Below are 25,601 nucleotides of genomic sequence, written 5' to 3'. Positions count from 1 at the left end.
ACTGAAAGCAAAAAATAAATTGTTATATTCAAATATGCGAGCCCTGTGAATTGGTCCTGCTTCATGTTCTGGCAGCAAATCGCGTAGTCACGTGTTCTTTTGTCAAATATTGGTTTAATACTCAACTAGTAACGATGAAATGATCGACTTCGTCCGGGACAATCAACTTTAAAATAAATATACTAGGAAATATACATCATCAAATCACATTTTGCATAGGAAGTATACCAAGTTTAATCTACTTCTTATATGCACTGAAAGTCACTCGGGAATCTCATAAGCCCACTTATATGCGATGAAGAATGTAACGTCTGCGTTTGACCGACGTATTCTGTAAAGTTCCAAGCATGACCAGATATATAAACAATCGCTAGGGAAATAATTTAGAAGAACGTAGAATGAATCTCTTTTCCATACGCGAATTTCCGCGACTTCCGCGTCACGCTTACTGACTACTATGCTCTACTGAGTTGCGTCAGCTGTTGATCAATTGACGTCAAAAATGAATTCATCATAATCGACCCTGGACGTGGAAAACTCGATCTCGCAAACCTTTTCAGAGGCACATTGCCGATGTCTGGAAAATCATACCCAATAGTGGTATTAATAATAATAACCAAGGGATAGAGTAATGTTATGTAAAATTATTCTCGCAATCAACGAATGCGCCATGCTCTATATTTTCCATTATTGCGAACTGGACAATTTTCGTGATGCCTTTCATACAAGCAAACTTATGCCGCGAAAGGTTATTGTGACAATATTATTACACACACAACAGCACATCGATGATGTCGAGATTTGTTTTGTGTGTTCAAATCGTAAGAAACGACAAATAGATGACGCGTTAAATTTATGATAACGCCAATACACATAGATACGATGAATCTCAATCAAAACACGAACGTTTTTCAGCGGTCACAGATACAGAGTCGAGAAAATAATGATTATATAGAGTCGCGAAAACAATAGGTAAGTACACTATTTCCTTTATTCCACATGTATATATCTATCGATTTTAAACTGGCACTCGGGTAAGTTCGTTGCAATTACAAGTACCTAAATATTCAATAAACAGCTCTATATTACAGCTACGTTCCCGTCGTCGATTGAAATTCTAATATCGTATCTGTATGAGCCATGTGAGAAAATTTATCAACTACTCACACTATTCTTTAAGCTGTGTGCATAGCACTGTCAAAGTTCGACGTTTGTCATTGAAATAATAGAGTACAAAGAAACGAGAGTACTCTTCGACATAATGTCGCAGGCGCTACACTTTTTTGTCGAGAGTTGTTCATTAATGAGCATCACTTCGATATTGGATATCTCGACAAACTTAGTTCAAGAAGTGAGCTTATCCTTGCGCACTTACGTCAGTTATTACTTAACGATCTTGATCGGTAAGTATGTTGATAGGTATTTGTCTGTTTGTTTGTTACTTATCGATTTTATTACTCATCGATTTTAATCGGTGAGTATGTTGATAGGTATCTGTCTGTCTGTCTATTAGATGCACGCGATATCTCACGAAAGCGAGATTGAATCTGCTCCAGATTTTGCATGTGCATTCATCAAATGTCGGACCAGAAGCCTATTTGGATGAATTATGTCGTATAATTAGCGAGTTAATAATTAATAAGTGATGGGACACAAGGTGTCACTATGGAGTAAGAGCGCTGTTTTGGGGGATCCCCTAACTTTCGATCGATAAGTCTTCGGTCTCTGACCGATATTCTCGTTTGCCTGTTAGACGTTTTCGTATGTTACGCAACATCTCACGAGAGCAAGGTTGAATCTGCTCCAAATTTTGCATGTGCATTCATCATATCTCGGACCAGAAGCCTATTGATTTTGAATTATGTAGTTTAAATGGCGAGTTATCAATTAATTAATGACGGGACACGCGGTGTCGCTGTTGAGTCAGATCGAAGGATATACGCCTCTAGATCGATAAGTCGGCGGTTTCTGATCGCTATCTCGTTTATATTAACACTCGATTTTAAGAGGTATCATGCAAAAGTCCTCAGTAAATTTTGAAAATCGAGATTTAAGTGACCGAATAGGAACTTCAACTATAATCTTCTTGATGAGTCTAATATATTTACCAGCTTATTGATATCATGCACACCATGGCCTATTATTTACTGATAAATTGTTCTATCAGAATAACTTCACGCTCTGCTATCTATACAGATCATATATGGACAAATATTTACAATGAAAAATAAACAGTGTTGTTTTGGTGGAATGTATTTCTGATCATCTGCCAATTGTCCAGTGTCCTCCCCAAGAAAAGCAAATTGAAAATAGAATTGAAACACTTTACCGCTAGTTTAGTCCATCCAACTTAAATAATTTGGTGAATAAATTGAAGTCTATTTATATTGAGCACCAAACAAGGGCTTATTTTATTTCTGGGCTTATTTTTTTTTGTATTTTTCATTGAAATAAAAAACGTTGCGTTCTGGCAGATGCACACGCTGCCGGAATAATAATTTCAAAAATGTAAGTAAAAATTTTGCTTTGTACTTACACCAAAGTCATAAGATTTTAACAGGAATGTTTATCCGAGATATCAGATAGCCGTTTTGAGCAAGAAAAATCATGAAACATAGCTCACGAGCCTACTACAATCCAAAAGCAATTCGATCAAGGCAGCCTTCGACAAAAGAAGTGTGTTGTGATAATGAAGAATATGCCTAGGTCGGCGGCAACCTGCGGATTTAATTAGGCGATAAGACAACCTAGCCTAGATATTATACATTGGCGGCGCGTGGTCATTTTGACAACCGGGGCAAGCTACTGCGGGACCAAGTCACCCCCATCTACGGGGACAGGATGAGCGTTGTAAGTTCTCCCATCATTTTATGAGTATAAAAACCATTCCATCGGTAACAACCAATCGGCAAAAGCGACAATTTTTAACGATAAGAAAGTGTCTTTAAAACCGGTCCAAGTCAAGGGATTAATAAATATAGACATATTTTATTTTGAAACCTCTTTCAAAAGGAAAGGCAATATTTACCCAGATAAATACAATGACATATTAACAGAAACTTCGGGAAAGCAGACAAAACCTAAAATAAGGTTTAAAACGTAACTATGAGGAAAGGAAAGGTAATGCAAAGATAAGGACATGCGTCGCTCACTCATAGATATATATGCTGCTAGACTTCTACTGCTTGAACATATATGCAACACGCCGCGGTTTCTTGGAAGCAAAATGCTCAATAACGCGCTGATTAAAGTCATGCATCCCAGAAATAACGTCTCTGTGAATGGATAAAACAGCCAAGGAATTTAATCTATCTTGCTTCATTGTGTTTCTGAGATACGTTTTAATACGCTTCAGCGTGCTGAATGTTCGCTCCGCGTCGGCGGAAGAAATAGGCGTCGTCAAAATGATGTCCAAAAATTTTGCAGACGCCGCAAAGATAGTTACTAGACTCCAGGGCTGGGCAATTATTTTTGCTCGAGGGCCACATTGCAAATCAAAATGCAGTGGCGGGCCGGACTAATTTGAGTCAACCCACATAGCGTTTTTTATTGTATTTTATTACACAATTGAATGAAACAAAATCTAATACAATTGTTATTTTTAATGAGACGTGTGTATGCTCTGCTGCGCCTTAACAAGTCCTTGAATGTCGGGTTCAATGGCAGACGTAGATATTCTCAGCAAATCAGAAAGATGTTCATCGGTGAGAGACGACCGAAATTTCGATTTGGTAAAATTCATTACTGAGAAGGTTTGCTCGCAAATATAAGTGGATCCGAAAAGAACTAGCATCTTTTGAGCATGTCTCCTTATGTTGGGAAAACTTTTTTTATTTAGAGAGGAATAAAAATCCAGAATTTCAGATGATTTAAATTTTTCCTGAAGTAAAGTGTCACACTGCAAATCAATAAGCTCGAGTTGTGCATCAGATGGTATGTTTTCCACGTTACTGGTGAAAGGAGAAGAGACCATACTCATTTTATTTTCAATTAATCGGAAATCTTCAAATCGTCTTAAAAATTCAGCATGCAGTGCATCTAGCATTGTAGAGTACTTTTGAAAATCATTTGCAGATGTGGTAGCTGTGTTGAGTGTGGGAAAATGAGCGAGATTATTGTTCTGTAATTGGCGTGAAAGAAACTGCAATTTCGTTATGAACGATTTTACCAAGCTGTGCATATTATGCACAAACAGTTTTTTACTTTGGAGTTTGCAATTCAACTCATTCAATAGAGCAGTGACATCAACAACAAAAGCAAAATCAGATAACCATTTCTTATCTGAAAGCTGCGGAATATCCTTGTTCTTTGTTTGACAGAATTCTCGAATCTCCTGCTGCAAGTCCCAAACTCGCTTCAGTATTTTGCCTAAACTGAGCCATCTCACAGTTGTATGATATCCTATGTCAGTGTGCTCATTTTCTTGCTCTTCCAACAGGGAAATAAACTGTCTGTGATTTAGTGCTCGAGACCTGATGAAGTTAACTAGTTTTGTAACAACATCACTTACATCAGTGACATGGCTTATTTTTAGCACTGACTTGCACAATACCTGTTGATGTATGATACAATGTAAAAACACTAACTGCTGCTTTGGGTCAATTTCATTAACTCTGTCTTTCATGCGCTTCAACAATCCCACATTTTTTCCTGTAAGATTTGGGCACCCATCTGTCGTCACTCCCGCCAATTTTTCCCATTTAAGTCCCAACTTATCCATGGATGCATCTACCTCGCTAAAAATATCTGCACCTGTTGTTGTTCCTTTCATTGGTCTTATAGCAGCTATTTCTTCAGTAATTTTGAAATCACAAGTAATTCCACGAACGAAAATAAGCAACTGAGCAGTGTCGCGTACATCACAACTCTCGTCTAACGCTAAAGTGAAGAAGTCGAATTGTTTGACATAATGTAGCAACTGATCTCTTAAATCTCCTGCGATACACTCAACCCTTCTGGTGACAGTTCTTCTCGATAGCGGAACTTGTTTAAAAGCATCTGTTTTATCAGGACAAACAATTGCTGCCGTCTCTACTAAACATTCTTTGACGAACTCCCCTTCAGAAAATGGTTTGCTGTTTTGAGCGATTTTGTGAGCTATTACGAAACTGGCCATGACAGCTGCATCATTAGATGCATGGAGTCGTGTGAAAAAACTTTGCTTTTTTTCGAGCTTTGCTACCATACTCTCCGCTGTTTGCGCCATTTCATTATTACTTAGATTTTTGTATTTTTTTGCATGTTTTGTCTCAAAATGCCTTTTTAAATTAAAAACCTTAATAACCGCGACCTTCTCCTTGCAAACCAGACAAACAGCTATCCCATCGACTTCTGTGAATGAATACTTCGCTGTCCAACTTTTGTTAAAAATTCTGCATTCTGTGTCAACTTTTCTTTTCTTGTTTTCGGCTGACATTTTGCAACTTTGTAGATCTAGCACAGGTTTAGAATTGACGCTACAGTTCAAGTTACATAAATAAAAGGATAAACAAAGAATAAAATAAAGCTGGGCGCAATTCAACAATTTATCTACATACCACTACTTCTACAATATTTGAAACGCTGAGTAGCGCAGAGCTGACTAGCCTAAGTGTATCCTTCTTAATTGGGACACGAATCAAAACGCGACTCATCGAAATTACGCGCGCAAAATTCACGCTTCGATTACTCTGCTGTTCAGTAATCACGTGCAAAAACAAGCGCTGATCGTTGCGACAAAGATGACTACAGATAGCAGTTGGTACTATGCCAGGGTCTAATCTAAAATACACAAAGCTACCAAAACGCTTATTTCTATTACATTAATGAAATTTGCCCTCAAAGTATATTTTATATGTAAATAAAAAATGTAAGTGTCTTAATTTAGAAATCTGCTCGCGGGCCGGATGAAACGTTGCCGCGGGCCGGATGCGGCCCGCGGGCCAGAGCTTGCCCAGGCCTGCAGACTACTAGAGTGTAATCTATGAGGAACCCATAGAGCGCGCAAGTTGATGTGATGTTCAAAAAAGTTTGATTGGTGTATATACATTGCAATTCATTTTCCAATTTACCCACGTTTATCATGGGGTAAAATTTGGAGACAGTAGCCAACAAATGGATGGGAAATTGACGTGCAAATTTTGAAAACATTTTGGGGTTCATCAAAGAGAACGCGGCAAGGTGTTCAGTGCGCAGACAATCGCCTATTTGATTCACCAGAATGTCACAGCATTCCTTTGCAGACAAAATCAAACGCTGCGTTGTTTGCCCGCGGCGTGAAGAAGCACTCCATGTGTCGTCGTATTTTATTGTTTCCCGGATACGAGATACAGCATCGCAGAAGTCTGAAATACACGACTGCACAGACGCTCCATCCATTAGCCTTGACTGCAATGCGCCGTATAATACATCCACGTGATAGAATATTGTGGAGAAAAAAGCGAGAAAAAATGAAAACTCACCATCTTCTAGCAGACGCTTTAGACCTGCCGCCTCCCTCACAGAGCGTTCGTCCCAAACCGGAGAGCTCTGAATGCCATTGAAACACTCAATGAGCTCAGACCTAATTTCGGACACGCCCTGCACCACGCGTGATTGGAAGTTCCAACGTGTTGGTGCACAAGCTGGGAGACGGCGGCTACATATATGGCGAAGGAGGTCAGAGCGCTTCGGCGAAACGAAAAAAAATGAAGATAACCCCGAAACATTTGCAAAAAATATACGGACGAGAGGGGTATCAAGACACATATTTTTAATAACGAGGTTAAATTGGTGTGCATAACAATGTAAAAAATGCGCATGAGGAAAATCTTCTTTTATATAAACTTGAACACCATGTTTCGACCCACTCATGACTGCCGCGCCGTCATAAGTTTGAGCTATCAATTTTGACTTCGCGTTGTAAGGCTGTAACACTTCTTTCAGTACAGCCGATATCCCGCAAGCCGTGCGATCAACGATTGGTACAAAGCTGTGAAATCTCTCGGTAGGTTTACCATCTTTCACAAACCGAAAAATCACAGCCAGTTGGGAAACGCACCTGATGTTAGTTGTCTCGTCAGACTGAATCGAAAGGAACTGGCAATTCTCAATTTCCAGAGCCAAATGTTGTAAATAAATTTTATACATTGAGTCGAGCAAATCATTTTGGATATCCTTAGATGTCCCTTTCGAAACAGTTGCGGCATCTAGATGATCTCTCAATACTGTATCTAGGGATGCGGTGTATTCCACCATATCCAAAAATACCCCTCTATTAGAAGAGCCAGCCCGTTCATCGTGCCCACGGAGGGACAGCTCGTGACAACCAATGAACTTCAAAACATCTATCAATCGACCGAGAACATGGCGGTTTTTCTCGACGTTTTGGTTGTGCCGACGAATAGAAACCGCGCGTCATAGAAGATTGATGATCCCTGGCACGCTCGGAAAGATGTTTAAGATCTCTAAAACCAAATTTACACCAACGTGAGTCACGGGCGGTAGCAAAAAGTAGGCAATAAAAACAAAAAAGTGCATTTTTGTCCTCGCTGTAACACAACCATTCGTGTTTTTTATACCAAGTTTCTGCGCAGAATATACGCCGACGCTTTCCTCCGTCATGGGATTGTTCCAGTGAACAATTTTTTGGTTGATAAGGCCCAAGACGTTGTACCTCTAATTTTTGTTCCAGCGGCAGCTGCGAAAACTGAGTGCGAAGTAGTGCATCAACCTTATTCATTATGAGGTCTAAGGCTAAGAAATGCGAAGCCGGAAAGAAGTGAGGAGCTCGAAAGGAATGTGGAAAATCGAAAGCAAATGAACTAAAGGTCTCTAACTGATTCAAATAGCGAAACAAGCGGCAAAAACGAAGGCGAGGAAACTATCAACTCTTCAAGCAACCAACGAACGAGAAGGAATGCATGAATATGTCAACACGTTGTTGTAAGAAACGTCGGCATTGTGTCGTCATAATTTCGGGGCTAGCCCCGATGATTTAGTAAAAGAAACAGAAAACAAACGAGACAAACGCGGCGAGTGGAAGATAAAAGAGAGAATACGATATACAATGAGCAACCGGGGCAAAATCGGCGTCGCCCCGTCGACGTTCGGCGAAGGCTTTGCGAGCGAAAAATGAACCATGTCGGGAGAATATGGCTAGTGTAGACAGTCTGTGCAACCGATATTGAGGTATTTTTCGAATATTTTTTATTATACCGAAAAAACAACCGGGGCATTGCCCCGGTTGACCCTATTGACGCGCCGCCATTGGTATTATATATACGCTTTGGCCTAGGCTATGCTAATTACCAACTTTCATGACCTTTGACCGATGCTGCCAGCAACGTTTTTTGCACTTTTGAGGGGCCGCTCGTCGCGGAGAACGGTGCGTCAGTTTTATTCTTGCTTTGACTTGTTCGAATAGCTCGCTGTGTGTTAGCGTTTTTTCAACAGCCTTTTTCTCATTATAAATTGAATACAGACTAGCTTGTATATCGGTTATACATTTGAGCAGCTTTGTTAAACAGTATACTTCCACACAAATCAGACGGAGTTACTTCAAAAGGGAAGGTACTGGCAGACTGGATGCTTAGATAATGGATTTTCTCATTGCACTGAAGTACACCGAGATATTTGGGAGGTAAACTTTCCAGAGACATTTGTTAGTTGGTGGCAATAAGTCCACTGAGGATTTTTTCCTATTTCACAGTCTGATTTAAACTTCATCATAGTTCATGTGTTGAATGTAAATATTATATTATATGTATTATATAAAATCAAAAAAGGCTATGAACGTATGTTAAACAGCCATGTCATATCGCTATTTAAGGAACTTTGTGTCATTTCACCTTGCCATTAATGTACATATTGAAATATATACTATAATATATGGATGTTTGAAATCAACATGTTTTGTTATTGCATCATTGGTGTCTTCTAGCCCAATGCTATATTAGAAAGGTTTGTCATACTCTATTCTGTGAGGTTTCCGATTAAAATTTATATTCACCTTGTGTAGTCAAGTCAGCAACAGAAAAACAGACGTCTCTCAGTCAGTGATTTTGCTCCACGAATTTGCCACCTAAGTTACAATCTCTTCTAATTTAGGCTATGGAGTATGGACCAGGTCTGATTTTAAGGGGAGGGCACATTATACAATAATTTTCATATTTCAGACTAGGTCTTATTTCCAGGTAAACGCGGTAGTAAGCAGTGGTACGGTACCGGTATATAGACTTACGCAACTTAAAAAACTGTATGACCTGCACCGGTACCGGACTTCAGTGCTGCCAGGTACCGGTACTGGTACCCGTATAAAAAGTGCTTGGCAAGTTTTTATATTCATTTTTATTTAACCTATTTCATACAAAAAAATCAAATAATACAGTCATTTCAACAAAACAGGCAAAAAAATAACTTGATTTAAAACAATTCTCTTTCAACAAATCCCTACTCTTAATGCTAACAAATTTTTATTGTTCCATACAAGCAAACATAAAAGTGTGAGGTATACAAAATCATTTCTGCCCAATGGCAATGAAATTGGAAAGAAATAAAATTCTTATAGGAGTTATCTTCGATGAAAATCTGTCACGGAAAACCCAAATACAGCATGTTATTGGTAAAACAAAAAAAACTTGGCGGTTGCTGCCAAAGTATTCCAGTGTGTCAATAAATCAGCTTACTTACTACTCAGCCACAGCCGATACTGTCGCTCAGTCTGACTTCATGAAAATAAAACACTTTTCTCAAAATTGCAGAGTATTTGTAATAATTTTTTAGGATTGTTTTTGAAAAAGTAAGTGGGAGAGTATAAACCTTTACTTTAAAGTGCTGTTGTTGATAGACTACGACAGAAAGTTCACTCTACACTTGCACACACTTATTTTCCTGGGAATGTTGAACAGTTTCATAATATTGTTTCTGTAACAGACATGAGACAGTCGAACTGTTTTTACCCGATTTTATATTTCAATGCAATCAGTGGTGGGATTAAAATTTTTTGTCAGCCAGTTCCATCACAGAAGTCATATTTTTCGGCCGGTTCTGTTATATGTTTTTTTACTAATGCTAACCGGTTCGCTGATTTCATATGATTCCGCGAGACGGTTTTATAGAACCGGTGCGAACCGGCTGAATCCCACCACTGAATGCCATGCTATAACATGTGAGCAGGGCATGTTTGGCTGTTTATCCTTGACTTATCCAACAATAATTTACATATATACTTGGATAAAATTTTCTTTAAATAGCTGTTCACATTCTGAATTTTTCGTGTTTATATTTCTTTTTTAATATTGGGCCTTTGATTTTTTTTTTAAATTTGGGTCGTGTAATTCTCTATGACGGTAGAGAATACAATATAATTCCTGCAATATAACTAATAATTGTAATTAGGCAAGCAGTCAAGCTACATTGGATTCTCCCGCTCAAGTTTCAACTTGCTGTGGTATTCTATGCTTTCTGTGTACTGGAATTTTCGGTTTGGTTAGGGCTTTGCTGTAAATATGGTGTAATGGACAACGGTGGTAATGGTTAGTGAGGTTTGACCAAAGCTTTTTTTCTTTGCATGATCTGTAAACAATTTCCACCTGTATTTCAAACACAAGTTTTTCCCAGGCCCGATCAATATTTTCCTCCCAAAATAATGGAACAGTCCTTGTTGTTCCTTGATATGTAATCATTGAATATTCTACTCGCAGATTTATTTTTCGGTTTTCAGGTTTCGCGATGATCAAATCAATTCAACAGCTATCTTGTCCAACAATAATGGTGTCGACATTAATAAAATTTGCAAAGACTGTTGAATCGTCTATGATAAATTTGAACCTACCCTAGTAATCGACAACCTCAATCAAATTTCGTTGTCTAAAAATGGGAAAACCTCCAGATGCAGTCAGCTGGCAATATTTGTTAACGAATATTTTCTATAAATTCCACTCCTGTTTACTAATTCGGTATTCAATTTGGCAATTCTTACAAAATTATTAGCATGGTGGGTCATAATCTTTTTTTTATGTATTTGTATAGTTTTCCTTTTTGTTTACCAACTAATGTATCTTGCGTTCCTCTTTTTTTCTCGTCTGATTTTATTCTGTCTTCGTGGTTGCATCATGTATGTGCGTGTGCGAATTAATACTTCTGAGTGAGCAAACACGTACCATTTCTTTTGGCAACATCTTTCAATCTAATATCTGTACGATTTAAACCTTATTTAAGGTTTGTTCTCCTGATTCTGCAATCAGTTATATTTATTTCGTTTTTATCAAATATAATATCTTTTTTATGAAAGATTATTTGAGGCAAAATAAACTTATACTAACTGCGACCTAAGCATATAACCTCAGAGCGGAGATACACTGAGTGTTGGAAAATAATAAATAACTCAAGCGTAAACGAGGAATAGGCTACATTTTCCCATATGTGTACCAGTTTTTACAAATGCCAAAGAGATTCCATTTGACAAGCCCGTTAATCCAGGTAACATATTATTGTTGTTTTAAAAACAGAGAACATGAAACCTATTCATGAATCAAGAATGCCCAAATAATTGATAAACTGACGAATGTGGGTCAGATATGAGCGTAGCATTTTAGTGTGCAATTTTGTTGACTTGAACATCATATATACGAAGAAACCGGTGACGACGACGACTAACCGGTGAATAGCATTCGGTGTTCTGAACGACCTAAAACGATATGCTCTCAAGCATATTTTTCTTCCGAACATATAAAGCAGGGGTGGCCAACCTGCTTTCGACCGCGATCGACTAAAATCTTCAAAATAGATCGCGATCGACTGATCGGTAATAAAGTCTCACACAAAAACGAATGGGCACTTGATATGCAGATAACTGCACACACGCATACAACAAATTCGCAAAATCGACACAAAATTTGTATTTTTTATGTTCCATTTAAGTTGATTCAAATATTTTGTACCCGGAGTAAATGTGTTTCATTATTTATTTAAGATTTATTCAAATCATACAATTCAGATAAAAGGCGTGACTAATTTTTAGTTGTAAGTGTTGAAAATTCTTCAAGAAACCTTGCCAAGTATTATCCGAATAGCGAAAAATAAATATTCTCAAACCATGAATGTTACATGACTGCTCAAACTTCAGTATATATCTAATTTACAATTTCCTCCAAACGCGATTCTTCGCTTGCTTAGAATTAGAACAAATTGGGCATTTTCCACTGCTACCATTGCGAATAAAATTTATCACACTACTCTTGGAGTGAGACAATAACTTTCGCATACTGCCATAATTGTAGAATCGTTTGTCAATCTGGACCAGGGTTAACAGATCCCAGTGATGAAAAAAAGCCAAATCAAGACAGAAAAAGCCAACAATTTTAACAAGTACAAAAACCTCATGATTTGAAACTCCTAGCACAATAGTGGATTTACACAGTTCGCAATATGCTGATTTAGAGCCAGCAATTGATTTAGTGAACCACATCAAATGCTAAATCCTCAAATTTATAGTTTTGGTTGCTATCATGACGATTTCCACTTCAGCACGATCAAGGGTTTACATTTTACAACTAAGAAGGATTTTTATTGAATGGCAGAATTAGAATGAAGGCTATATCCGGCATAATACAGTCAAGCTGACATCTACATAAAAAATTTAGAAACATCAAAACGCCAAAAAAAGTAAATATTAAGCGGACAGCACTATTTTTTCAATTCAGATATATATATATATAACTTGTATACCGCGTTAGGACGAATAAATGTACATGTTTCTACTTGAACTTGCGATATATATACCTCAAAAAATGTGATGATTTTAGCCCAGATAATCACGTCGTTTGCTAGAATTTTGATTACCGCAACCAAACTAAAGCTCCTCGGAAGGCAAAATTTCAATTACTGAATTAAGTCATACAACTATTGTTTGAAAACATATATCAAAACTGACAAATAACACTGTAACACGCAAAACTATGAAAACGAAGCCTGCTTGAACATCTGTCTGAGTGGCTGAAAACTGCAATTGTTATGTCATTCTAAGTGATTCAATAGTCTTGCTGCACACTAACACAAATATATTTTTGTAACGTTTCGTCTAACCGGTAGATACCGGTATTGTATTTTAAATGATTTTAATAATAGACAGTAGAATGGACATCAAAAAAAGCCAAGCGGACATTCTGACGTCAAACGTGTTTCAAAGAAGCCAAAATCGTGAATTTTGTCGAAGAAGCCAATATGGCAACCCTGGTCTAGACACGCGATATACGTTTTTAAACCTTGACAGCGGAAAAACTTGCATTTGTCACGTGATAATATGCTTTAATGGGCTTGCTCAGACTCAAATACTGTATGTGTATATTGTATTTTACGCATGTGAAGTACTGTATTTTTCCTGTTACAAAACACACAACTGGTTCGAGGCAATTTTTGGGGATATTTGAGGCAATTTTTGGGGATATTTCAAATAAAATTCACTCAACATCAGACGCGATTGACTGCTCGAGACGTGGCGATCGACCGGTCGATCGCGATCGACATATTGGCCACGCCTGATTTAAAGCATACCAAGTGCTCTATTATTCCCAGCGCTGTTTCATAACTTGTTCCAATGATAGAATCATTTTCAGTAACTCTGTTGATGTTACACACTTTGATCATGTAAATTGAGTTCATTTCACTGATATCATAAAAACTGATATATATTCGAAAACCTTAAATATTTGGATAGTTGTTTGGTTTCATGGTGATTTTGTTAAAAATAGCAACACTTTTGTTGCACTTTCGTTTTTTCTCCTTTTTGCGTTGAGCGCGCAATGATATATATGTTGAACAAAAAAACATAATGAAGTAAACCAATAGACCAAATTCCAAAGGGAGGAGCATATCAATTCGTTTGCAACAATAGTCTCCAATAAGATGATTTCATTCAAAATTTTTAATGCTAAAGTTCTTGCTAATTAAAGACAAAATTGAGCGTTTGGAAATTAATTCCAAATTCAAAGCAAAGTTAAAAATAGCTAGTATTATTTTTAATGAGCTTCTACCGGGACGCGTTCTTGCATGCTGTTTTTAATTTATGAGCACGTTGGCTTTCATAAAATGCTCAAGTTCAAATTTGTTCTTGTCAGGAGCGTCGAAACTGAAATAAATGAAAAAATATCAAAACAAACTCTTTTTTGGTACTGTACAAACAACTGTACAAAATTGTAATACCAGGCAGAAGATTAGATTTGTTGCATTTTAGGACGCAGCGTATAAAATAAGATGACGTACCAAATACGACTATATCGTATTAGATAGCTTGTTGCAGCAGCCTTGGATGTTAATGGAAGCATAGTTCTATTTCAATGATTTTTCATTTCTGCATGCAGTCGAATCCGCTGATCATGAATCAGTAAGTGAAATGAACGAGAGTGTAACTTTCATTGCACCAATAAAATTCTGTTTGTTAGCTGCATTCGGTGCGGCGGAATATTTGACGCCTTGCAGCTGTAATGATATTGCATAAACTAAAAGTGTACAAATCACTATCACATATAATTGGGGGAATGTTACTTACCGTCCACTAGTGTTTTAATGATTAAATTTTTCCATGTCAAACTTCAAATACTGTACGTTATTTCCTATCTCGTGTTGGGATTAGTTGGGTTTAGAGTTCACTTACACTCTATCTCCGATTGCTACAACAATTGTGACCAATCAATATTCCTTTACGTTTTCAATTCCGGTATTTCGCTAGTAACTTCTATAATGATGTTGAGCATAAATCCTGGCCTCAGAAGATTTTTGACATAAACGCAAGAATTATTATCGAATCCGGTTGAATCTTCCGTCATTACAGAAAGACATTTGGCAACGACATTTTACCAACTGCTTGCAATTGACCATATAATGTTTGTGTAGTATTACCCTTGTAGACATGGAATGCTTTTTAGTGAAGGCACTCGAAAAACAACATTTTACCGCATTCTAATTGTGGTGACACAAATAGATTTGAAAGATTTATTCTTGTGCAAAAATTTTTGTGAACAAATGGAAATATTGGTTTTCGTCCATGAATTATTTATGTTTTTATCGTACTATCAATGGGCCAACAATGTTTCGATGCTATGTAATTGTGCCTGCCAATTCGTTAAAGTTTTGAATAAACCAACAAAATCACACATATATGCCAATCATCACGTTCTTAAAATAAATAAGGATTTTATTGCAACAATGAAAAATGGTTTCTTTTTTCATTTTTTCTGCATTTAACTAGTTGTTAGAATATACGAGAAAAAGCTTCAGTGGAACCGATGAATTTCCTAATTTCAAGTGTATATTTTAACAAATTACAAATTTATTCATGCTTCAAATATGACATGCTGCGGAGCAAACTATAGCTACTTTCAAATCTAACGTCCGACAATAAAATCCATACATAAAAACAATGCTCTGATGGGGAATTGAATACCAAGTACGAGTGTGGTAATGGTAATTTGTACAATGTAATAGCATTGAACTCTTCACAAAAGATATCGAGTTCATTCATTTTTTGCCCGAGGTAATACATCGATTACGAACGACATTTACACGGATGACAAGTGTAAATAAGTGGAAGCGAGTTTATGCCTGGACCTATTTTTTGGGTAAACGATCCTTTTTTTGAATATCTATTAGAATAATACCAGATATAATATGGCACTTGTAAATTTCTGTATATTTTTTGTTGGTAGAATGCTACTTTTGCCAAAAGTGTTGAAACCTCGCTCCTTTCCAGGGTACTAAAAAAATTCATTTGGTGTATTTGAAGACCAATAGCATACTAAAATAAATAAATCCTCCAATTTTTTTGATTCCAATGAAGACTATCTTCGTAAAGGCATAAATCAAACAATAATAACCAATAAAAATATGTTGAGAGGGGGAACAAATTTTGAGGGATACACGTTTTCTTTTTACTACACTACTAATTTTCTCGGAAATACGAAAACCAGAAACTCCCAATGCCTATTCAGTATCGGGTATTCAAACCAGAGAAACAGATACAATAAAAAAGCTATTGTGGTAACGTTTTTATTACATTTGAAAAGTCATTTATTCATAAGTATAAATATTAGTTTTAGAAAGAAAAGTTAGTAATTGGATATTATATGAATACATATTTAATGAAAAATATTATTGGGATTAAGTTAACACCTCACATTATCAATTGAATTGTCATGCAGTCAACTGGGATGATCATGTTTGTACATATATTGGCAAAAGTATTTCGGTTCACTTACGCGAAAGATAGTTTTATGCAACTGACGGATATAGGGTTAGCACATTCGTGAGGCAGGTATAACAATACTAAAAAACAAATACCATGTGAAGTATATATTGTGTTGTTCCGCCTCATTGGAGGTAATAGCTCATTTTACTTCAAAATATTTACACCCTCGAAATCGTCTTTTGACGTCATTCTAGACATACTAAAATAATCTGTTTATAGAAAAAGTTAGTATGGGACAATGAGCCTTCTAATAATCAGTCATCCGTAAAAGGGTTTTATTTAGTTTACCAAACGAGATAAATGTTTTGAACGTCTTTACTTCGAGGTAGTGAAATTTAATACCGTCTCTACACCAAATAGTTGTCGGCGGCTCTGAAATCGCTTGGGATACACACAATTGTGCGAACTTCGTCGAAAATGAGATTTTAACTTGTTTGAATTATAAGGTGCTTCGTAGTTGTTTTGTTATTGTGAAGTATTCTCAAATAAAAATACATTTAGATCGATGACACAAACACTGACTGGCTATATACTAACACTAAAAACATAAATATTAGGATGATGCCGTTGCGCACCGATAGTTGCTAAACGTCAAAATTGAATGATAAAATTGAAGTCTAGCCATTTTCAAGTTAAAAGACATTTACAGAGTGGCACAGGCTTCCCAGTGACGTGAAACAACAACTGGGGAACCTAAACAATCCTTTATAAAATTGTACAGGGAAATAGTATTTTAATTAGAAATTGTATAGGGCGTCTGTTTGCAATCACGTGGCAAATGGGCGAATCTATGTAAAATTGTACCGCCAGTGATTCTGGACGTCAGATATACAAGATATTCACATCTTTGTTTGACAGTCTTCTTCTTGTTCAAAGGTTGGATTTCTTTCTCCCATTTCTTGAATATCTAATGCTTCGACAGGCTCGTTCATCAAAGCGTATCGTTGGCCACGGAATTTCTTTAGGTACGGGCCCCAATCCATTTCGGGTTTTGACGCTTTGATTATGTTTCCTCTGTTTTTGATAATCGCAACAATGGCCATGAGCGGAATGAATAATAGCGCGAACCCGATAGCAGCCCATCCTAGGCCATTAGCCCAGTCCGGATAATCGTAACCCGCATATGATGCAGGTGTGAATGTAACTAGTGACCATATGAGAACGGCGATCAAAAGAAGTGGTGAAATGAAAAACCAACAAGCTCGCCAGAAGATCCAAAAGGTCCAATGTTTCTTGCCTATCATCATTTCAATATCTTTTATGAAGCGATTCCCTCCGTACACCCAGCAGACCCCTATGAGCTCCATCACAGCAGCAATCAGTAATCCCCATCCAGCGGCATAATGATCGACGAGTTGAAGGTAGTATATTCCCGTATTTGTGATGCATGTCAGACCAAGAAGAAACATAACTATTGCCAAAATAAGCGTTAGTTGCCAACGCCTGTTGCGGAACACACTTGGAAAGGCATCAATAACAGAAGTTGCCACTGTTTCTAAAATTGTAAACTGACTGTCCAGCCCCAGGGTGAAAAGCATTAGGAAGAACAGAATAGCCCACAGAGGTGACACGGGCAGCTGAGCGATAGCTTCGGGATATGCTATAAACGCGAGAGCAAAGCCGTCTTTGACGACTTCGTCCACTCTTCTTCCCAAGACATGTGCCATATGCCCAACGATGGTAAATATAGCAAACCCAGCAAATAGAGACGTGCAACAATTTACACTGCAGACAAGAACGGAGTCAAAGAAGCAATTGTTGTTGAATTTGTTATATGACGAAAGTGCAATCAATCCTCCCCAGGCGGCACTTAGAGAAAAGAAAATTTGTGTCGCAGCGTCTTTCCAGACTTCCGCACTTTTCAGCTTTTCAATATTCGATTCATATCCAATGTAGTACTGCACGCCATCGTATGCTCCGGGTAAAGTTGCACCCCTGATAAGCAAAATAAGGAGCACGACGTATGGAAAAAGAGCGGTGAAATAAACCACTTTCCCAGACGATTTTATACCTCTGATCAAGCTGTAGAATACCACGATCCAGGCAACCAATAACGCAAGTGCCAGTTGCATGCGAACGGGGCCAGTGTTTTCCGGATTCATGTTTGGTGGTCTGCCCAACACGTACTCTTCCCAATATTCTTCACTTGGGCTAGAACCTCTGGAAGCGTTCTGTTTAGCTGTTCCACAATTCAGGGTAGAAATGTTAACGCCCAAAACATTTGCCACATTCTCCACTTCTGGCACTGGCACACCGTCATCTGACCAACTTGATACCCTCTGTTCGACAGTATTGAATTGTGCAGCAGTGAGACTGGATAAGTCAGGACTGCAGATGTATGTAAAATTTGTACTGCACAGAGTCTTATTATTCCACCAATTATCACAAGATTCCCATGGAAGCGAATTTGTGAGCGAGGAAAAGAAATAGAAGACTGTGTAGGCAATTATTACATTGTAATATATTCCGACGAGAGCAGAAAGTGTGACCATACATATGCCAACTCCCTTGAACAATGGATTGAATTTCCACGCCGAAGTCGCTCCTAAACTGCAGAACTGTCCCAATGCACATTCCATGAAAAAAATTGGAAGCCCAGCAAATGCCAACATAATGACATACGGTATAAGGAAAGCGCCTCCACCATTTTTGTACGCAAGATACGGAAATCTCCAAACATTACCAAGTCCTACAGCATATCCGATGCACGAGAGTAAATAATCTGCCTTGTTATCCCAGTTACCCCTATCTTTATTTTCGTCTTCTTTTGGCATCTTGTAAGCTATTGGTTATTGGCTATTGCTACAAAAGCGACACTGATTCCACTAATACCAAATTACTTGTTCCACTTGATTTGACGGAGACGCCCGAATCACGAAGCTCATCTGTCTTCGCGCTCCGCTCCAACGATTTTCAATTGTTAACAAGTGCCCTCAGGCAAAACTTTAGGTTTCAAAGAAAAACTACCCACGCGGTCGTCAAGTCGATATTCACAAACAACAAAATAACAATAAATAATCGCAAGATTCCCAGTATCTTCAAGTAAAATAAGTATAAATATATGTGCTGTAAATGTAATGGATTTTTAAGATCATCTTCAGTCGACGTGTTTTTTGAATAAACATACTTCCGCCTTACTATCTGTTATTTGTAGCTTATTGTTAGCTAGTTATTTTTGAGGTGGGACTCGAGACTTGACAAATTCTAAAAAGGGGGCCTTTTTTCTTACGTGGCCCACTTTTGTTATACAAAAAATTGTATGGCCCATTAACTCTCCAATGCAAAGGAAAAACTACATAAAAACAAAAAAAAATTCAAAAAGATAGACACTTCCACTCAATAGTATCAATAATTAAAATGAGAATTGCCACTCAGTAGCAAAAACAGCATCTTCATTCATTCCTATCAACGTTTAACTAGTTTATAAATAACTCTAACAATTTTTATTATGTTTGTGGCCCACCTAAAAATGTTTCTGTGGCCTAGAGGTGGGCCATGGCCCACTGGTCGATCTATGAAAAATAGTTGACCTTACTTACTAGTTGATTCTGGAGTATAGCTAACCCGGATTACCTATAGTCCTATACGGCACGAAGTAATATTTTAAACATCTTGTTACCAAATATAGTTTGTGAAAGTGACGCCTATTACGACCATAACTTGTAAATATGTCTATTTGAATCGAAGAGGTTGACTGCACAATGACATTCATATATAATAAACTGTGTCTTCAAAACGAGTAACGAAAGAAAGAAAATCCACTCAACATATCCTTAAAGAAACCTTGGTACTCATTGCTTACCGTGAATTGAAGAATATAGCAGGCCGATGGCGCCAGACGCTTCATAACAGCTATAAACAGAGCATCTTACTTCAAAAATAACTTAAAAGCTTACACGACTTTATTAATCTAGAATATAAGGCTTTAATAGTTGAAGCTAAACTAGTCACCAACGAAAAGCACGGAGAAATATGTCTGAGACTAAAACTAGATGTAGACTACCATACTGGTATGTCTGGGAATGAGCAAAGCAACAACTCAACAACGCGCAGTGTTGTGATTATTGTGCTCTCCTGTGCCCATCTCCACGAGTGATGTTAATTAATCAATTATATTTTTATCAGTCAATCGCTTTTATTTGACACATCGGTAATAATTGTTCTGGAGTCATATCAATCCACCACCTATTTAATGGGTCAAATTATATTCCGGCCGCCTTATTATTCAATAGATTCCATGCAATGCGACGATGGCGAAAGACACTTTGACGGGGTTAAGGATGTTTTCAGAAGCGCTTTTAAAATTTCCTGCTCAAATTGAGGTAGTTTGTACTCAAAAATGGTTTGAGGTGAGTGTTGTTTTTTTGTCATCTAGAAATTGGTGACGAGTCTGTTATGGATTGTTACTAAATGTTTGGATTTTTTAAATAAAGCCGAATCTCTAATCGGCTCGAGGCATAACTATAAAATAACTGAGATATTAAGGTTGAATTTCATGAAAAGGATTTCTAAATGGTCATTGCCATTTGTTTTCAACTGAAAGGTTAGATTTGACATTCATGGATGTATGAAGCTGTCAAATGTGTGAGGCCACACTGAAACAATCATGAAGCGATTCTGGCCTTACACGATAAATATTGCTTCTGGATTATTGTACATAATATCAAAACTCATTACAGAATTCGATTTTAACCTTAAATCCGTGCTTGCTCCATTACTTGAATGATCATTTAACCATAACCTTTGAAGTTGGTTTTTATGCCTTTGCCATTGTGAAGTCTGCAGGGTTCTTGAATTATTATGGCAAAGCTTCCCCTTTATTTCTTGCAGTTCATGGAATGGGGTGTCACCTGTTATAGAGATGAATAAAAGCCTGGGGATTCGCGGAAAGAAATTGGGTCTTCGATAGCCTACCTACCTGTGGGTGCAGATTTTTGGACACGAGGTGAACCTGTAGATGGTTTTGCTAAATTGTTGTCCATGTTGTGGTTTTTGTTATTGTTGAAGCATCAAATTGCATAAGGGTAATCTAAAAAGCTTCATTGGCGTTCTTCCTACTGTTTCATCAAAATCGTATCAACACATATTTACTTCAAATCAAACGAAGGACAACTGAAAAATGTACCTACAGAAACTAAGCTATGGTAGCCGTTTTCGAAACCCACTCTTGACACAAACGATCGGCAGAAATTGTAGTGACTCAAGAAATACCAGCAATATTAGTAAAAAGCTTTTGATCCAGTAGTTGAAAAAAAGAGAAATTTAAGAGATTTTTATACTGCTACGTTGATATGCAAAAAACATATCCATGACCACAAAATATAGAAAACTCACTTGACAAATTTACTGTTATATCTCAAAAATGATATATAATATTTATGAACATAGAAGGATCATTGACAAACAAATTCAATAGAATTAAATTTGATAGAATTTAGAACACACAGAGTAATTATATGATAATATACATATGTAAATGAAACAAAATCCTAAAAACTAGAAAAAAATCATCATGTTGAGAGGTGTCCCACATCTGATTCAATTTAATTTTAATTAAAAGAGATATGTACAAAAAATATTTAGCACAATAAACCCAATCAGAAAGTTGTCGCATTATGGTTGTATACTCGACTTATATTTTTTTCGCATATTATTGAAAAACACTGCTTTCATAAAAAAAAATCTGTAATACACGATAACACAGTATACTTTGTAAAAATCAGGATCATGGAGACGGAGAAAAGTTACAGTGGACTCCCACTCCCGGATCTATCAGAAACGTGTGACAGTTTAAAAATCCGACTCCGGCTCTAACTTTTATGGAAACAAGATAAACTATGACTTCACAGCTCTGAGTAAAAAAGCAAAAATACAACACCGTTGAATGCAAATTTATGCGGCCAGGTAACGCAAAGATGTTTCATACTTTTTTCATTGGTTTGAACTTATTTGGTTGCCTACGCTTCTTTAGATTCTTGAACTGTAAACAATCATCAGGTTGAATGAGCAGAAATTTTTGGATTGAGTTATCACCAAAATCCTACGATGTTCAGTATATTTCACTATCAGCTAATTTTGTTGGATAAAGGGAAATAGACAAATTTGTTGAGTTGAACTTTTTGGATATAGTAATTTTCACTTAATGCTTTTCTTCTTATTCAATGAATGTGATGCCCTCCTGAAATAATTAAAGAAGATAATTGTATTTTTTTTTAATTAAAGCAGGAATAATAGTTAATATTATAAAAAAATAGAAATAATACCTATGGTGACTCTGTTGTTGCTAAAGTTCAGACTCTGTATATTTCCAGCGTTGGCTACCAGAAAGTTAGCTTGGACAGCTGTTGAAAATGAATGAAAAAGCAGTGAATGAAAATGAATTGAAAACAAAAATCAGTGATGTTTTGTGCCATTTTTTTGATAACTATGCTCTTATCACATATATTTATAGCAATTCCCTTTTTCTTATATTTTTTGTGAATTAGATGTTTGCTACATAAATTTTGTTAGTGTTATTGAATACCGTTAAAAATTGATATTACCATTAATTTGAACTCCTTTCTTCACTTTGTATTCCCTAAATTTTTCAATGTCCAATTTTTTAAGAATATCAGTGAGGTCATCTTCTTCGATAATTTGTATGTCCTCCACATCATGTACTCCGATATCTTCACACACCGCCATTAATTTCTGGAGTGATTCCTCGGGGTAGTGACTTCCGAAAATAGTTAAAAACTCTTTTATGATTCTTGATTTTGGCGAATCCCTCAGGCCACTTGTTGGAGTGGAGGATTGCTTTGTCTTTTTATATTCGTTAAATTTTTTAACATCTAATTTCTTAAGAATGTCGGAAACGTCACTTTCGTCCATAAGTCGAATGTCTTCAATTGCGTATACACCAATGTTTTTGCATCTTTCCAGCAACTTTTTCATGGAATCTTCGGGAAAACTCTTCCCAAATATTTCCAAAAATTCGTTAGTTAAATCCGAATTTTCTCCCATGTACGGTTTAGCAGACAACTGAACTTCTTTGTATTCGTTGAATTTCATGATGTCAATTTTTGTCATGGCATCGGAAACATCGTCGTCCTCTAGCCGTAAAAGATCTCTGACTTCATATACTCCAAGTTCGTGACATTTATTTAACATGTTTGTCATTGACTCAGGTGAGTAGTTACTGCCTAATATTTTCTGAAGCTCATTCGACAATTTTGATACGTTGTATGAGGATGAACTTTTTTCACACATTCTTCGTTGTAAGGTTTACGAGTTAATTAAGCAACTGAAACCGAAAAATAGCATGCAATTATGGTGACTTCTACAACACTCACTAAACTATTCTGGTTTTGTTCATTTTCAAATTTGTGTTTCAATTACTGCAGGCAGTTAGTAGTCATGGCAATGGACAATAGTCATGCAACTTGATCGAGATAGGACGCAGTTCATTGTACTTCACCCATGCTTTATAATCCAAAACTGAACTAGTGCACCAATTATAAACGTACTTAATTTTTCAAGGCAGTTGGGAATTATTGTCATATATAACATTACGAGGCGTTCACCTGCTTAGTTTATTCACCAACTTATTAAGAATTATTTATCTGAAGGATTCGCCAGTGAACATCTATATTTCATAGGATTAGTCTAGGGCAGGAATCCTCAAACTTTTGGTGTTATGGAGCCAGTAAGTAGGTTGACTTTTATTTACGCAGATCCACAATAAATTTATAAAAATAAAAATTATCTATTGGAACTTATAAATTATGTCATATTTGAATTACAGCCTTGTTGCCACATTTCGACGCCACCGTTGTCAAATTTTATTAAAACCATTATTGCTTCTTTTCGTTAGTAACAAAATTAGTCGAGTCAGTATTTTAATAAGTAAACGAATAGCTCGCGAAGCCCCTAAGTTTCTCCCAGGGCTTCGTATGGAGCACTTTAGGAATCTATGGTCTAGGGCAGCGTAGATCTGTTTGATAATTTGCGTACAAGTTGTGAATCACTTCCAAAAAAACATTCAATAATGTTATGTTCAAGTGGTCTCTTTTTAAAACAACGATTTTCATCATGATTTTCGGCGCTCCCGTATTATGTGAACCAAGATGGCAGACACCGGAACGTAGTATGTGTATAGCATAAAGAGTTGTTAGATGAATGTGATATTACCATATATTGCTATTTCGTAGATTGTCTCTGACTTGCAAGTCACCCGTTCACCCTTCAGCTTCAACGCCCACGTGAATGAAGATGCGTTAAAAATCTCTATATGTTTTTATTCGTATATTTCCACAACACACAGAATATAAATCTTATAACATTTATTCAGACTAGCTTAGAATGGTTTACATCGTCTTCCTTCTATCGAAAGATATCGGAGTCGTATTTATACGTCGATCATAAATCTAATTAAATGCTGTAAACGTGAGCTCGTGATTTACGTTATAACCAGAAATTCCTATTATCTCAACAAGGGTAATTAGGTACATCGTACGGATGGGAACTTAGATATAATTATTTCAATCAGTGCCAAAGGTCTTGAGAATATAGATTTTAATTTGATAATGACTGGATGGAACCTGTTATGTTCTTAAACCTGGTGTAATTTGATTCCTACAAAAGTCTTTGTTCGAATTTTGGGGAAAATTAACTTTGTTTTCATATTTTTAACATGAAATGGGGTACATTTGGGGGTTAGTTGCTATATTATCTCCCCATCTTACTAACTGGAAGTTTAAAGATTTGGCACCCTCTAATAAATTGAAAATATATAGAAAAATACAATACACAATGCTAAAATTAATGATATATATAGGTCAAAAAAAATATTTACATGTATATGATCTACAATGAGACAAGACATTGAAATAAAGAAGAGGTTATAGAAAAGGTAACGGTTGTAAAGTAGAATTACAGAAGGATGGCGTATTTTTATTTTAAAAATTTTGGTTTGAACGGTTAAAACATATTTTCAATTCAATGTATTTCGCTACGCTAAAATACTCAATGCTCGCATTATCGCATTGTTACGATTTTGTAGACCTAGTTGGTCAATATATGCTTGTCCCATGTCGGGAAGAAAAAACGCATTTTTAAGTTTATGCCATCTCAGGGCTTTTTTGAAAAAATAACGCTTTTGATACAATTTTTGTTTAACGAGCTTATTATTTTACCGTTCTATATGACGGCTTTGTAAATAATTAAAAGTATGACTCGCTCGAATCTACTTTTAGAAAGCATTTTAATTCTAACGAAATCTATTTAATCGAAAAGGAATGCTGACCACAAATATTCAATAATATAAATCTCTTCAAAGGTATTTGAAATTAGAATATTCAAAGTTTTACCATTAATTAATTTATAAAAATTGAAAGCCGAATGAAACGCCATGTATATATAA

At 36.6% G+C, this 25,601-nt stretch overlaps 3 protein-coding genes across 3 annotated transcripts; all 3 read right to left on the bottom strand.

Moving 5' to 3' along the window:
• Positions 1-3,601: 3,601 nt before the first annotated feature.
• LOC144429547 (general transcription factor II-I repeat domain-containing protein 2A-like) lies at positions 3,602-5,416 on the bottom strand. Its single transcript, XM_078117624.1, has one exon. The coding sequence runs from the start codon at positions 5,414-5,416 to the stop codon at positions 3,602-3,604; it is 1,815 nt and encodes a 604-aa protein (XP_077973750.1).
• Positions 5,417-15,985: 10,569 nt separating this feature from the next.
• LOC120347109 (sodium- and chloride-dependent neutral and basic amino acid transporter B(0+)-like) lies at positions 15,986-19,275 on the bottom strand. Its single transcript, XM_039416951.2, has one exon. It carries the CDS (start codon positions 18,973-18,975, stop codon positions 17,041-17,043), a length of 1,935 nt encoding a protein of 644 aa, XP_039272885.2. The 5' UTR covers positions 18,976-19,275; the 3' UTR covers positions 15,986-17,040.
• A 2,145-nt stretch (positions 19,276-21,420) lies between these two features.
• Positions 21,421-23,505, bottom strand: LOC120347110 (uncharacterized). The gene is made up of 3 exons (XM_039416952.2): positions 22,744-23,505; positions 22,465-22,542; positions 21,421-22,379 (listed from the first exon to the last, which is right to left on the bottom strand). The coding sequence occupies exons 1-3, from the start codon at positions 23,447-23,449 to the stop codon at positions 22,360-22,362; spliced, it is 804 nt and encodes a 267-aa protein (XP_039272886.2). The 5' UTR covers positions 23,450-23,505; the 3' UTR covers positions 21,421-22,359.
• Between the last annotated feature and the right edge of the window lie 2,096 nt (positions 23,506-25,601).

Source organism: Styela clava, chromosome 11 (assembly GCF_964204865.1).
Source record: "Styela clava chromosome 11, kaStyClav1.hap1.2, whole genome shotgun sequence".
NCBI lineage: Eukaryota > Metazoa > Chordata > Ascidiacea > Stolidobranchia > Styelidae > Styela > Styela clava.
This window is presented reverse-complemented; position numbering and strand designations above follow the sequence as displayed.

What these genes read in the sequence shown, in the direction of transcription:
- LOC144429547 (XM_078117624.1), bottom strand. Translation starts at nt 5,416, where the DNA reads ATGTCAGCCGAAAACAAGAAAAGAAAAGTTGACACAGAATGCAGAATT.
- LOC120347109 (XM_039416951.2), bottom strand. Translation starts at nt 18,975, where the DNA reads ATGCCAAAAGAAGACGAAAATAAAGATAGGGGTAACTGGGATAACAAG.
- LOC120347110 (XM_039416952.2), bottom strand. Translation starts at nt 23,449, where the DNA reads ATGTGTGAAAAAAGTTCATCCTCATACAACGTATCAAAATTGTCGAAT. An exon ending in GAAAGGAGTTCAAATTAATG is followed by an intron (nt 22,543 to 22,743) that starts GTAATATCAATT and finishes CATTTTCAACAG; the next exon opens with CTGTCCAAGCTAACTTTCTG. An exon ending in CAACAACAGAGTCACCATAG is followed by an intron (nt 22,380 to 22,464) that starts GTATTATTTCTA and finishes TAATTATTTCAG; the next exon opens with GAGGGCATCACATTCATTGA.